This window comes from Sorex fumeus, unplaced genomic scaffold (assembly GCF_029834395.1).
Source record: "Sorex fumeus unplaced genomic scaffold, SorFum_2.1 ptg000044l, whole genome shotgun sequence".
Classification (NCBI taxonomy): Eukaryota; Metazoa; Chordata; class Mammalia; order Eulipotyphla; family Soricidae; genus Sorex; species Sorex fumeus.
In genome coordinates, this window is record NW_026606101.1 from 4,192,321 (window position 1) to 4,208,563 (window position 16,243).

The 16,243-nt window shown below is 38.6% G+C and overlaps 1 protein-coding gene across 16 annotated transcripts in view; it reads left to right on the forward strand.

Annotated features, from left to right (window-relative positions):
• PTPRT (protein tyrosine phosphatase receptor type T) overlaps nt 1-16,243 on the forward strand; it is a 1,141,641-nt gene that overhangs the window by 749,374 nt on the left and 376,024 nt on the right. For all 16 annotated transcript variants that reach the window (XM_056121254.1, XM_056121255.1, XM_056121260.1 and 13 more), the window contains exon 9: nt 12,519-12,628. In XM_056121254.1, coding sequence (XP_055977229.1) covers nt 12,519-12,628 — 110 coding nt within the window. The remainder of the gene's footprint in view (nt 1-12,518; nt 12,629-16,243) is intronic.

Sequence of the window (16,243 nt, forward strand, 5' to 3'; positions counted from 1 at the left end):
ATGAGCTGGGGGTGATTTTTCACAGACCTCTAATGCCTCTGTAATCTCAATATTAAACATCTTACTCCCTATGTATAAATGAATGTGGCAGTATTCCGGTAAAATTTTATTTACAAAACAAGCATCTGATTTACCAAAACCAGAGGTGGTTGATTCTTGATTGAAACTCATTCCTCTTATTATTTCCTCTATTCTCTTGACTTTAAAATCTGTCATATGCTAATGATTTCCTCAATTAATATATCACCAAGCCAGAACTGCTCCCCTGCCCTTTAGAGTCATTTGTTCAAATGCCTGCTGGGCCTACCCACCCAGATGGCTGGACTTGCTAATCAACCTCTTGGATTAAACATACTCAGAGCAGACCCCCTTGGTCATCCCCTAACACACACCAAATACATTTTTCCCAGAGTCACCTGTGTCTAGGTTAATAGCAGTTCCATTTTATGAGTTGCTTAAGTCAAAACCTTTGAGACTCCTTTTTTTTTTTTTTATCATAACCAGGGTTTCAGATTGCACATCTTCAGGGAAGTTCCCCTTGCCCTCTGCCTTCTATAAATGGCAGCCCACTTCTTGTTATAAAGCAACAACCCAGCTCACTCCTCACCTCCCATCTGTCAGTCAGTCCCTTCTCTTGACTCATTCTTCAATTCACAGCAAGACCTACCATTTCTCACAGCCCTTCCAACTCTGCTCACTCTTTGGTCCAAGTCCCTGTGATCTACCGCCATGATTTATGACAGCAATTCCCTAAATAGTTTGTAGTTCCCACTCAGCCTCAGCGCCCTGTTCCCAAACCAACATCCTAAAATAATCATGGCTGTTATAAAGCATATCACGACCCCTTTCTCTGCTCAGATCCTTCATGTTTTCTCCCATTGCTGGGTTAAAAAGCTCAAGTCCTTACCAGAGTCGCTAAGGCCCAGGTGACCTACACTCCCAGTTTTGGCTGCTCACTGTTCTCATCTTCTACCTCTGCTTCAGTTTACATCCCATACATTGGTGTTCTCAAAGATACCAGGTGTGTCTCAGCCTCAGGTCCTTTGCATTTCCATGACTCCTCACTAGAATGCTCCCTCCAACTCCATCCCCTGCAAATACACAGATTCATTCACAGCCTTCAGATTTTTCTCAAAAGTTTCCTTTACCAGAGATCTTCTTCAACTGATATATTCAAGATTGGGAGTCCCTAGCACCCTCTTCCCTACCCTAACTGAATATTCATCATTGATATATTACCTAATACTCTGATACATTCATACTCTGATACATTGATATACTACTCGATATCTGATACTATCTGACACTTGGCACCTCTGCTCTTCCCCCCATCTTCTGAATATTCATCATTGGGTATACCACCTAGTTCTTGGATCATGAGCTATAGATTTCCGTTATACACCATGCAGACAATGATTTGTTTTTCTGTTTTGTTTACTGGGACTACAAGCTCTTAGAGCAATGCTGAGCAAGATAAAAGGCACCTGTTCTACATATTATTGAATGCCTGAATCTTGAGTTCAGAGAGACTAAACATATCTTTTTAATTGTTTACCATAGAAATCAGAAGCTTGTAGAAAGCTGTTTAAAATACTCAGTATACTAAGAAAGGACATGGCTACTTCGTATACTCAGCAAACATTGAAAAGATACAGCCTCTGTGGTTAGCAATATAACCTCATTCATGATGAATGAGATCAAATAAGGATACAGAGGAAAATAGTAATGATCCCAGCTGATAGTGCAAAAAAAATCCTTATGGTGAAATCCAGACTGATGCTAAAAGAATTCTCGAAGAATGTGGTGGGAAAACACTGAAGATGGCTTTGTGCCAGGCACTTTGCTAAGCACTTTAATATGATGGATTCCCACAAGAGCACCTGTGAATAGGTGCTCTTTCCCCCCTGTTTCTTTAAAGTAAAGAAATTCAATCACAGAAAGGTGAAGTCATTTAGGTCAGCATCCGTGGCAGGGGAGAATCGGCCACACAGCCATCGGGCCTGGCTCAGCAATGGTCTCTGTCTGCTCCCACTGACCCTTTAGCCTTCCTGGGACTTATCCCTTAAGATGGAAGTCTGCTTGGTCCTTTTAAACAGCCTCCCCAAAGAATCAGATCAAACGGCCTTCAAAATAGCCCTAAGAACTGTATGAAGATGCCATGCCTGGGATTTCAATGGGGAGAAGAGGTGACTGAACTGTGATTTCACTAAAAGCAGACCATCCTCCATCCAATGCACCACAGGAAGAAGGGACTTCTGAGCCCTGACCACATCAATATCCTCAAAATGCACATGGGGTGAAGGCAAGGGTGGGTCATGGGGCCATAATGGAAGTGGGGTCAGGAGAGCCCAGTGCTTTGAGCATCTTTAGATGACTGTCAGCATAGCAGAGGAGCTGCTCGCTCCAAACCCTTAGATGATAAATAGGGAAAGGAAAGATGCAGAGATACTTTTCCTTGGGAAAAATACTCAACTGGGAAAAGAAAGGGACAAGCTGGTGACCTCAGTCTGCTCCCCCAAAATAAAAACACCAAAATAGTCCCCTAGCTCTGCAATAAAACTTGCTATTGCCTAGTGTTTCCCTTCCTTAATCTCCTCCTGTGCCCTCACCCCTCTAGGCAAGAGTCCCCCTACTTGGCAATGGGGATGAGCACATCTAAAGTCTTCCCTTTCCCTCTAGGTTAGAAATATTTTGGATAAGGAACCAGGTAATGACTAACAGAACACATTTCTCCTGTTATAGGTAGTGGTTCTCTGGGTCGCTTATGTGAAGTGGGGAGGACATATTGGCAACCTCCTGATGGAAATCTACCACTTCTCTCTCTACATACCTCTGCCATCCGGGGAAAGCACTCTGGGAGATTCAGGATAGTTGAAAGTCTACTATCACTGTCACTGTCCTCCCATTGTTCATCGATTTGCTCGAGCAGGCCCAGTAACGTCTCCATTGGAGACTTTGTTGTTACTGTGTTTGGCATATCGAATACATCACGGGCTTGCCAGGCTCTGCCAAGCGGGCGAGATACTCTCAGTAGCTTGCCAGGCTCTCCAAGAGGGGGGGAGGAATCGAACTCGGGTTGGCCATGTTGGCTGCATGCAAGGCAAACGCCCTACTGCTGTGCTATCGCTCCAGCCCTACAATAAGCCCCTGTATTGCACAGATACTTGTTTTCCATAAGAACCCAAAAGCAGCTTTCAAGTTGAGCTTGGAGTCTACCAGGCATGGGAGAGGACCCCTGTCATGTGATTACTCAGGGGTCCAGGGACTCATGTTGGAGCAAGGAATTGCTCTTTGCAGGAAAGTAATATCAGTCTTAATTTTACTCAGGCCTTTTGGGTCCATTGCTTTTCTCTCACAGAAAAGAATTTCAGAAGTAGATGAATAGTGAAATATAACAAGTTTATTGGGGAAGTAAAGGGAGGGAAGGAGAGGGGAAGATTAAGATACATGCTCAAGAGAGAGCACAGCTTCTCCAGAGCCTGGAGAGCCAAGAGTGACATCCCGGGTGGAGATGCAGCCCCCTCCCAACTCCCTCCCAGAATGGGGAGGCCCCTAAAGTATGAAAGTGCATGTTTCAGGAGGGGAGATGAAAGGGCCATGTTCCCTAGCAGCCAGGGTGCAGGCAATATGGGCTGCCAAGTGAATTTATATACGCTTTCCCCAAAATGCAACCCCCAAGTCCAAATGCATTGCTAAGGTGGTTGCCAAGAAGGAAAATTTGGAAAAGTTGATGATCTTCTTTGCAGGACTTTTCAGTGCTGCAGCCTCTCCCTCTACGGGGTCTAGCCACTTCACCTCTCAGGATTCATCTGTGTGGGCCTGAAATTCTGCAAATCAATGGCTTTCCAGGTTCCTGGAAATGGTTCTTTTTCTCAAAGGCTTCCATGGCTTTGGGCTGTCTGGGTTTCTGACAGTTTCCCCCAATAAATATTACCATGGCCTCCTCTCTTCCTGCCAGTAACACTACCCACCAAATTAGAGGCTGTAAGGGAAGAGAAGGCTGCCTAAGGGCAGGCCACCAGACACAGGTAAACCTGCCTCCATCCTTCTTAAGGGGAACTATTCTGATCATCCAAAGCATTCTTCCTTTAAAATGACAGCAAGAAACAAAATCTAAAAACAGAAGAGGGACCAATTTCTCAGTAGGAAAGAAATGCTAAGATAGAACATATCCACGGATTAGAAGTTAATAATGAGATATACTGTGGTAGAAGAATTGAAGCACTATTCATTATACTGTTGATTTTCTCTAATAAAACCTAGCATTGTTAGGAATATATATGTAAGAAATAAAAACATAGATAAAAGCAAGGTCTCATTATGATGAAGTTAGAAGAGGGATTATTTTGGGGAGGGTATGGAATTAGGTTTGAATAAAACAATGAGATGTACATTTGTTTCAGGTACCAGTATGGGGTTTATTTACCAATAAAAAGACATGGTGAGGATACTATATATTCTGTTATATCAATAAATTCAACATATATGAAATATGACAAAAATCCCTAGCAAAAGATTAAAAACTTAAGGAAAGCATACTGCAGGCAATAGAGAAGTTGAATCAGAAATTTAAACTTTCCCCACCAGTTGAAATGTACTTTGAAGTACAGTGGAACCAACACTTAGCATACTGGTAGCATCAGTCTGATAGACCCTTCTAGAATTCTGAAGGAAGAGAAATGCTCCTGTCTCATCTGATGACACAGATAACCTTGAAAAGAAAAGCAGACAAGCTTATTATAAGGAAAAACAAGGAAAATGAGATGCAACCCCCAAGCAAAAATATTAGCAGACAATCCAGCACTGTTATATAATTAGGGAAGAATTAGTTTATTTCAGGAAATCAATATTGGTCCAACATTAGTAAATCCATTAAGGTAACTCACTGCATTAACAAACAAAGTAAGAAGGACACAAAAGCACATCGGACTACAATAGACAGGGGAAAGCACCAGTTCAAAATGAGTTGTTTTTAGATTTTGTTTCTTGGACAAGAAAATAGTGTTTTATTCCTAGAATTCGGGCCGGGGGTGGAGTGTGGTAGGGGTGGGGAGGCACTTCTTATAAGGATAAAAGGTAACTGCAAGGAAATGACAAAAATATTTTTAAGGAGGAAACAATAAAATTATCTTTAAAACTAGAAAATATACAGATGCTAATTATTATCTCCAGTTGACATTATATTGGTGGTCCTGGTTGAGGACAAGGAAATTAAATAAATAAGTCAAGGGATTGGAAAAGAACTAAACTAATATTAAATGTAAATCTTCTGATTACTTACAAAACGTGATGGAATTTGTACACAGGTGGTTAAAATTAGTAAGAGAATATAGCATGCTTGACAAAGCATTTAAAAAGTGCTCTCTGCATTACTATTCACTCAAAAAGTATATGGTATGTTTTTAACATAATCTTCACAGTTTTCATAAAATAGAATATTTAGGATAATATAACAAAACCCATTTGCAGATATAAGATATATCAAAAATGTGTAAAACCTTAAAAGGCATTAAAAAAGCCGAGGCAGTGCTGGTGGGAGGAAGAGCCTGATACTATAAAGGTATAGTGCAAAAAGAGATCATCTGTCTCCAAACAGATCTATGCTTCATAAATTCCAATCCAAAAATAATCAGGCGATTTCTGAAAATCGGCAAGCTAATTTTAATATCTATGTGTAAGGAGAAAAAGCCAGAATATCAAGGCAATCATGAATACTAAGTACAAAACTGTGGGTTTGGAACTTCTAGATATCAAGACTTAGAACAAATCTTGGTTAGTATGTGGTAATGGTATAGAGATAGATTCTACAGAAAAATTGAAAAGAATATAGAGAACCTAGAAGTAGATCCAACCCGGGAGGGGATGAGCTACAGGTAAGTGTTTTTCATTAAGTGGTTCTTGGACAAGGAAGAAGAATGGGAAATATATCTCCACTTCATGTTTATAGATCAAAATGCAATTACAGTTTAACAATTTTATGACCTTGGGGTAGAGAAATTATCTCTTTTGCAAGATTTTGTTGTTTTTGTTTTTTTGGTTTATTGTTTGTGTTTTGGGCTTTTTTTATCCCAAGGTAAGGATTCAGATTTAATTAGGCAGTGTCCAGGACTCCTAAGGAAAGGAAGAGGAAGTGAGTTATGGAAGGGATAATCACCTCTTGACTAACTGGGTTGGAGAACACTTCACTCCAGGGGTCATGCAGGGCTCAGCATGGACCGATGGACGCTTCCTTCATAACAAAGTAACTGAAGAAAGAGAGAGTATTTTAAGAGGATGAGTTTGCATTTTCTGGTTTTATAATTTCACTCAATTTTAAACTTTAATTTTCTTCTGATTCTTTTGTATATTTTATGATTGTGTCAGTCCACAGAGGGTTAGCAATGTTAGTACTGCAATGACTAATGGTAGTAATAATAATTACACCAATATTCAATAAATTCTGGTATTTGAGATTGCTTGAGAAGTATTATGAGAACATGTCCCAGTTAACCCTACCATTAAGTGAGGAAATTGAGATATTAATCCATCACCTTGCTGTCTTCTATTGCTTGAATAGTATTTTGAGGGTGTTAGCTCTCGGGTACATCTTGTTTTCTCTGAGTAGAGATGTGATTTGTTTCTACAATCTGTAGGTACAGTAGCAAATACTTTGCCATAAGCATTATAAAATAGTATATGGGTATAGGTGGAGGGGACACCAAGTGCATTTACTACTAGATTTTCCTTTTTAAAATAATATTTACTAATATATAGTTGATAAAAATATGTTATGTTCAGTGGAACTATTTGATACAAGTTGCGGAATGGTTACCATAATAAAGGACCCAGGGAAAGAAAGAAAGTGCCAATAAATCTGATGCCACTAAATTGATGAACTTATATTTGTCCAGTGGTAACATAAGAGAAAGGGAAAACCCAAACCGAAAGACTCTTGTATCAGATAGAATTAACAAAAGTATGACTAACAAAGATACACAAATCAATTAGAAATATTATGTCCAACAAACATTAAAAGATAATTAGCCTCTTTAATAGTTAAAATTTTTTTAAAAAGTATGGAGTCAGGGAGATGGCATTTGGATTAAGTTGCTTGCCTTGTATGTAATTGATGCTGCTTTGATCCCTAGAACTCTCTTGTCCCCTGAGCACTGCCATAAGTGATCTGGAGGTTGGCCCCCAGAGCACTGCTGGATATTACCCAAACCTCCACTGTAAAATAATTAAAAGGTATTAATTAAAATCTGATTTACGTCTCATTTCTTAACAGCTATTCTCAAATTTGAGAACTTGATCATACCAAGTATTTTAAGGATGTGGAAATGTAGTAGCTTTTAAAACATTGCTAGAGGGAATATAAATAGGGAGTATAAATAGCTATCACTGCTTTAGAAAATAATTGAGCGTTGCTCAGAGTGAAGACAGATGTGCTCTCAGTCTATTTGTCCTATTCCTACATATACTTTTATGAAACCATATATGTGTTCATCTGAATGCACACAACTGTTCGTAGTAGTAATGGTCTAAGACAGCCTCATCAGAAAATAGATCTAATGCCCAATGATAGTAGAATGGTGAAGTAAATAGAACTCTGTTCATAGAATGAAGATAAATGAAATACTTGTGTCAGCTTGGATGAATTGCAAAACAATGTTGAGGGACATGCAAATAATATGATAGAAACATTCAATTCCTTGCATATATAAAGAAAATCAGCCAAAACAAAGTTATATTTGTCTTGGTATAGATGCATATATATTTATAACTCCAAATAAAAATATAGAAAATTATTAATATAAAATGCATGCACATAATTTTTTGAGAAAGGAATCAGTATGCGGGGGCACATGTATTTTTTCAATGATATACTTAGAGTGAATTGTAGGCATGTGTTGTTCATTTCATAATTATTCATTAAATTGTACATTGATGGCATATACTTTTGCCTTATGTTTGTTTCATTAGTAACACTTAAAACATTACATTTCATAAGTAACATATAGTTCTAGGAATATAATTTATAAGAGATTTAAATATTTGGTCGATATGCCAGACACAGTAACAACAAAGTCTCCAATAGAGACGTTACTGGGCCCGCTCGAGCAAATCGACGATCAACGGGAGGGCCTTTACCTTTACCTTTACCTTTGGTGGTATAGAAAGAAATATCAATGAAAATTTGTCTCGCATTACTGGTAGCACTCATTATAAAATATATTATTTTCCTTTTAAGAATTAAATAATGGAGCTAAATAAAAGTTTTGAGAGAACATGGATGAAGTTTTATAAAATTATTCAGAATTTCTTCTAGAATAAATGGGCAGTGAGAACCTAGAAAACTTGGCAAAAAATAATTGAAGAGTAGAATTTGCTTATAAATATTAAAACATGTTATAGCAACACAACAGATAAATACTGTCAGGATCAAAGCTTTGAGTCAGTAAAAAAAACAAAAAGCCACAGAACATTTACCCGTATATAAAAATATAACACGATAGTAAAATGACATTTTAAATCATTAGGAAAAGATTTGACTGACCAACTAATGGTCCAAGAAAAATTGTAAAGAATTGTAGTTAAATTTCTACATTGTTATACACATATAAAATGAATATACATGTAAAATGACTATGAACATAAAATGATATCCAGATTAAAGTGATGAGTAAAATAGTTGGAATAAATCACAAAATAAATAGAATAAAGTGAAGTTTTCATCTGTTCTGGGGTGAGAGTTTGCTCTAAACTGCAACCCAGTGGTTTCCTTCTTCCAGTGTGATGCTAAGTGTCCATCTTCATACCAGAGTCCCTTGGTCATGAGCAGCGGCCTCTTCTCTCTGTTCCAATCACATTCCACTTTTCAGCGAGTAAAGCCTCTCATTTATCCTAAATTCCTTGTGAAACTTCTCTCCCATTGTACCTTGGCAGCGGGTGCCCTTTCTTCCCACCCCATTTCTAAGAAAACAGATAGTGGGACATCTTAACTCTTCCCTCCAAAGCACCTGCATATTTTCCTCCTGTTCTGTTACCTCACAGAGCGGGAGATTTCTTTCCCCTGTCCCTGCCTTTTCAAGGATTCACCAGTGTCACTATTTTCTTTCTATTGTTCCTCCTCCTACCTTTTTCCTGATTTTGGCTTTTCCTAGGTTGCCTGTAATCAAGCCATATTCTCTCCTTTGACTCTTTGTTTTCTCTTGATTGCTTCTTTATTTTCCACATACTGCATGGGCCAAATCATCTTCTTGTGTCACCACAGCCTCTTACCTCCCATTCTTCTCTCCAATTTTTATAGGATGGCTTGGTATGCCATTGTGCTCTCTGAGTTACTCTTGTGTGAGTCACAATAATCTTGAAGATATAGTGTACAAAATTAAGTTTGCTTCTTATTTTACTAGCCAGTAACAACTGTTCCTGTTAACCAGTCTCTCCATTCTCCTTAACTGCTAGGTAGCTCACCTTCCTGGTTTTCTCTAAGGATGACTTCTGTCTCTCTGTCTCTCTGTCTGTGTCTTTGTCTGTGTCTCTCTGTGTGTCTGTGTGTTTGTCTCTCTCTCTCTGTCTCTCTTCTCTCTCTCTCTCTCTCTCTCTCTCTCTCTCTCTCTTTCTTTCTCTTTCTCTCTCTCTCACCTCTTGCTTCAGATATGTTCCCAGTTTCCTGGTCTTCTATATCCAACAGACACTCCTGTTGGGTGTCTGCACAAACCTTAATTAAAGTCTGATGATGAACCAAGTTTTCCTACAGGAGTCCTCCTCTAAGGTCTCCTTTTTATGAGTAACACTCTCATCCATCCCACTCATGTAAATCTGAAGAATTGAGCCTGCATTCACACATCTTCCCACCTCACCTATTCAACTAAACAGATCACATCTCTCTATAGTATAATCCTCCTGATCCAAGTACCACCATTCCTCCCAAAGATGATTCTTCCCCTACACTGTCTTCACAAAACAATCTACCACCTACTCTCCCTGACTTTTCCCCTCCTCAACATCTACTAATCTATGAATTCTAATTTATTTTCCACTTGTTATCCTCACTTTCCAGATTAGATTTTTTTGCTTATTATAATTCTCCCAAATACCATGTGCCTTTACCTCAAAACCCTAATAGCAACTTAAATAAGTTGATTGTGAATGTTATGATTTATTTACTGTGTCTCTATTTCCAGAACAAAGCCTTTATCAGGGATTTGATATGTTTATTGGTCACTCCTGTATCCCTATTGTCCATCAGAGTCCCTTCATCATAGTAAATATTCAGCAAATATTTGTGGAAAGAATAAATAAAGAAAAGTCATAAGAGTCTGGGCTATTTTGAATCTTTGGCATATCTAAAAGATTTAAACACAAATGAAAAACCAGCAAAAATATTTATAACCAATGCAAAAAATACTGTTCTTAAAAAAGATTGCTGTTTTAGGCCCTTAGAACAACAATGAACAAAACGAAGAGCTATATAGGAAGAAAAACACAGAATGGAGAGAGTGTGTTCATAAAATAATCAATGCAAATGGCCAATTAAACTGGAAAATAAACTATACAATACAATAAGATACACACAGATATACACTTAATTTTTGAAAATGGTGTTATCAAGGTTTGGGAATAGCATATTCTTTCACTGGGAAGCCACAAATGGTTCCAAGTTTCTGGAAAGCAATCCGATTATATGTATCTAAAACCTTAAAAATAAAATAGCTTAGCTATTTTGACCCAAGAAATTAATTTCCAAGCATTTATCACAGGAGCATCAGCAGAGTTGCATACACACAGTATTTTCTAAGAATGTTCATTGCAGTGTTACTAAAAATCAATCATGAAGAATTCACACCGATGTAGATGCCCAATAACAAAGTATCGGTGGACTATAAAGGGCATATCCTGCTTCAAGCATCCATTAAAATGCATGGCCTCAAAGAACATTTTAGGATTATTTTTTGCCATTTGTTTGGTGATAAAAGAAAGTTGCCACACAATATGCACAGTTGCAGTTTAATTTTTAAAAATAAAATATGTATATTCATAAGCATAAAAATACTCAAAAATATTTCAGGGTGTAGAAATTATGAGCGATTTTGTTCTTTTCTCTTTTCTTAACCTTTTTTTGGTGTATCCTTAATATTCAACAAATCCTGTGTATCATGTCCATAATGAGAAAAACTAAATATATTTTAATTTAACAATAGGGAACTGATTGCAACATATGGCCAAGGCTATATCTAGAGAGCCGAGCATGGTGATTAAGAGTATATGCTTTGAAGCTCACAGACAGGTGTTCAGTTCCCTCTTTACAACTTAAGAGCCATATGACCTTGAGCAGGTTATTTAATTCACTCAGCCTCTGTCCCCTTATCGGTACCAAGGAGATAATACATGCTGGGCTGAGCTGTTTCATGGCTTAAATGAAATAATATATGTAAAATTCTGATCAAAGAGTAAGTACTTAATAAGAGTACCACTCTTAACAATGCCCAAAAACTAAATAGATAAGTGATGATTTACATGAATTCATGATTCCCTAGTGGGTTACAACTGAAAGTTTAGGGGGTGGTTTATTTTATGGTTCTACATCTCCCAATAGTTGCAATAATGTTAGAATCCAGAATGAGGATGATGGCAGGAATGCTCAGAAAAGGGTATTCTCCTGGGGCAAAATGATGGCATTGATGGGGCTGGAGCAATAGCACAACGGGTAGGGCATTTGCCTTGCACGCGGACGACCCGGGTTCAATTCCCAGCATCCCATATGGTCCCCTGAGCACCGCCAGGAGCAATTCCTGAGTGCATGAGCCAGGAGTAACCCCTGTGCATTGCCGGGTGTTACCCAAAAAAAGCAAAAAGAAAAAAAAAAAAGGATGGCATTGATCAGTCACTTGCCTATTTGCCTGCCCTGTAAATGGTTCTTAGTATCTGCCATATTTCAGACAATGAAGACTCAGCAGTAAGACAACCTGGCTGTTTTTGTTGGAAGGAGGCTTCTTATAGGATTTCTTCTTATTGGACTGTATTTTAAGCAATATTATTTCTGTTAGATTTAGAAAGTAGTCAGGAAACCAAAGAGGTGCAACCTATAGTGGAAGAAAACATGCCAGTGTAAGAAAAATGATAGTGAAGCTTACTCTGCATCACTTGGATATGATCCTAAGGCAGGAATACAGTCCAGAATCCCACCTGTGTTCATAGGTGGGGGTCTGCTGATATTCACTCCCTTCACAAGCACGAACTCACTCAGTTTTCAGATGAAAAGCCATCAACCTTCAGGAAAGAGATTAGTAAATGGTGGCCCTAGGGTCAAATCCAGCCAGGGCCCTTGATTTTAGAAATGAAATTGCATGAGAATACAGCTGAACCTATTCTTTTATAGGTTATAATGTCCATTTTGTTTGTTTAGTTTATGTCAGGACAAAGTTAAACAGCTGCTCTGGATAATTTTTGTTCCTGTTCTTGTTTAAGTGAATAGGAGTTGTAGATAGGAGAATGGACAGAATGTCAAGCTTATTTATATAATTCTCCTTTCATAGTTCCAGGAGCTGTTCCTCTAGAGTCTATCCAAGGGGGCCCATTTGAAGAGAAGATATACATCCAGTGGAAACCTCCCAATGAGACCAATGGAGTCATAACACTCTATGAGGTAAGAAGACCCCCATTACTGTGTCCACTGGATTTCCTTTGTTCTGTGTACTGCAACCTAACCCTGTTGAGTTCCTACTGTGTGCTGAGTTCCGCAGAGATTATATGAGTAGGTGAAACACAAATTACTCCAATTTTATGGCTCTATAGTGGAATAAGAGATTATTTCACTATAGTGGAATAATCAGAGCGCTTGATGCTGACAACCTCAATGACAAAGAAGATGGAATATCTCACACTTGAGATGATTATGGCGACTATCTCTGCAAAGAAGTATGGATTAGGGAGACAGGTTAAGTGGGTTTTTTTTAAAGTATCAAACAATAGTTTTGGCTCATCTGGAAGCCCCCATATTTACATGATGTCCATTCCATCCCTCTTTTCTCTGAGATTTGAAAATAACTACTGTCCTTCTCTCTTCTGGGGGTACATTATTCTTGAGCTTTAATATTGCTCTGTGGCCAAAGTATGCTTTTCTGTCACCCAGGAGGTGGTGCTGAAGCCATACCCTCAGAATTTGAAGTGAATTTTTCTATCAGCAATGGCAGAATATCTGCAGCCAGGAATGTCCCCACCAAATTAACAGAGGGGAATTCCTGAAAATTCTCCCAATTTGACTAAATTATTTAGAAGTCTATGGCAAGACAGAAAACAAAGCTTCACTAAGGCTGATGCAGTTGAAGTCAGGTGCTGAGGCAAGGACATGATGGTCTGTTATCATACCCATTATATTCTGAGATCCTATAATATAATATAGCACTGTGGGATATAGCACTGTCCTCCCATTGTTCATCGATTTGATCGAGTGAGGCCAGTAACGTCTCCATTGTGAGACTTGTTGTTACTATGTTTGGCATATCGAATACGCCACGGGTAGCTTGCCAGGCTTTTCCGTGCGGGGGAGAAACTCTCCGTAGCTTGCCGGCCTCTCCAAGAGGGGCAGAGGAATCGAACCCGGGTCGGTAGGGTCAGCCGTGTGAAGGGCAAACACCCTACTGCTAGGCTATCACATATAATATAATATAATATAATATAATATAATATAATATGATAGTCGATGTAGGTACAGTAGAAAAATGCAGCCTTGAAGGAGGAATGGCCTGGAAGCTAAGGAAAGATGGAATCTAGATTCCTCAGCTCTGTGACAATCTCAAGTGACCTTTGTCAGATTTTCTTCTCATAAAATTTCAGATTTTCATCTTTTTTAAAATGGGGTAGGTGAGGGCTACTTCAAGGCTCATCTAGGAACTTGAGGAGTAGAATGGTTTAAGTATCCCCAGCTGAAATGCGTTATAGGCCCAAGGAAGGAAACCATCTACTCATTTCAGAAATGAGCACCTATCAGGAGGGGGCATGTGGAAGAATATTCCTCCATAAGAGAGAGGGTAAGTGATGCATGGAAGGAGGGGAAAAGATGATGGGCACATAAGATCTTGATAAAGAATTGGAGGCCTTCTAAGCTGTGAAGGAGAAAAATATGCAGCACTTGCAAGATGCTTAAGAAAACACCTTCAGAAATTGTCTTTTGTTTCTAAATAAAGCCTTGCTCCAATGAGGAGAAAATTTGCGAGGCAGTAGTGATAGTACAGTTAATGCATACACCTTGGATTTGACTTATCCTTATTTGCTCTGGTCCTAGGAACCACATGGTCCCCTGGGTAGTCCCTATCCCCACAGTAGATCTGCATCCTTGAGCCCTTAAGAGCAGACTTGCCTTTCCGCCTTTGATATTTCAGAGAGCTTAGTTTAATTTATAGGACCACCATAGAGAGAGGAGCACAGATACATATCCTGGGCCACATGGGTGTGGAAAGCTTCCTTCCTGGAGATGCTGTCATGGGAGGGAAGATATTCAGGCCAATTCCCCTTATCTAGGATATGATTAAGGACTTTGTTATGTAAGAGATGGTCCAGAGACTCACCTGAAGCAAAGCACATCATTTCAAAGTTCCTATTCTGTATAAGACGGAGAGAAAGGCTCCACGTTGTAGAGATTTATGTTGCTTGGGACTCTTTATGTAAAAGACTATCTATACCAGATGTTTCAGAATTTTAGAATTCACAAATCAGTAACATTTCAAAAGGTTTGGGGAACCAACATAGAATGCTTTACCATCATTTATTAACATTTCATAGGAGACATCATTTCAAAAATATAGAAAGAATATAAGGTCAGAATAAAAAGCAATCCTTCAAATAGAATAAACATAGCTTTATGAATAACTCAAACTATCTCATAACTTTTTCTGAATTTTTTTGGATTCATAACAGACCCTTGTATCTTAGCTGTTGTATTTCTCTTAGAAACCACCAGCCATAGCGCAGATATTTCTAGCTCTACACAGACATTTTTCCTTGGATGTGTTAGATTTTCCCTCTGGTACAACAGTGCATAGGACTGAGCTATGCAACTGTAGATTGATATTCTTTGATAAGAGGACAGAAATAGATTGAACCAATATGGGTGCAAATAAAACTGTGAGTTAGACACCCTAAGCATCCTAAAGTTGGGAAATATTTTATGGTTTCCTCTTTGGGATTCTGGGTGAAAAAGTAGACCCACATGTGGACCATGTACTCATCTAATTTCTTGTGGATTTTCAAAGACCAGATGCTAGGGGTATTGATATTTCCATCATGGAATCTATTAACAGTTCTGGTGAGGCACCTTTAAATAGTTTCTTGATTACTGCTTGTCCTGTGATTACCAAAAATAACAGCACGAAGACTACAGTAGAAGACTACTTGATGGTGGTGAGCTATTGTGACTCCTTTTGGGAAACAATCAAAACTCTTAGCTGATGCTCTGAAAGGAATTAGTGAGGTCATATGCTTGAGTGTTTATATTTCAAACATAAACCTGACAAATAGAACGTGACTGTGGCCACGTGTCTCATGAGCTAGCAAAGTCAGAATGTTGACTTTTGAGGTCAGACATCTTAGTTCTGAATCCCAGCCCTGCTACTTAGTTCTTGTGTACCCTTGGGTATGTCAAGTAACCTTGCATTCATATTTATTTATAAACATAAATATATGTTTAGCACTGTTTGACATTTATAAATAGAAGGAATAAATGTTCACTCCTGTCGTTACATAATAATGAGGAAATTGAGACTCAGAGAGATGAAGTGGAAAGTGCAAGGGTTTTATAGCTGAGCAGGCAAGTTCTGGTGCCCTGAATTCAGGCATAAGAGTCTTGACCTTGTTCAGTGTGACTTATAGATGGACCCATGGCATTTTATCAGAGGGGGTCAGAAACACTGCACCACTGGCTCTACCAAGAAAGAATAGTCTCTACTTGAATAAGATCCTGGATGATGCTCAAGGACACAAGGTTTGAGAAGCACTTTCTTGGCACACTACTTTTTAGATAGTGTCAATAGATAGTAGGATAATTTGTCTTAGGAGCAGAAAGAGGGGATCCACTCCATGCTGTTCCTTGAACCAGTCCTGCTCTAAACAGTACTCAGGAAACCCTTGTTTGTAGAGACATTTATAGCAGACTAGTAGGTGTTTGTGAGGAAATTACTAAATATAATTATATGAGACCAATTTAATATTCAGAACCAGGTTCTGGTTGTAATTTCTAGAGGGAAATCCATAAATTATGATTAAG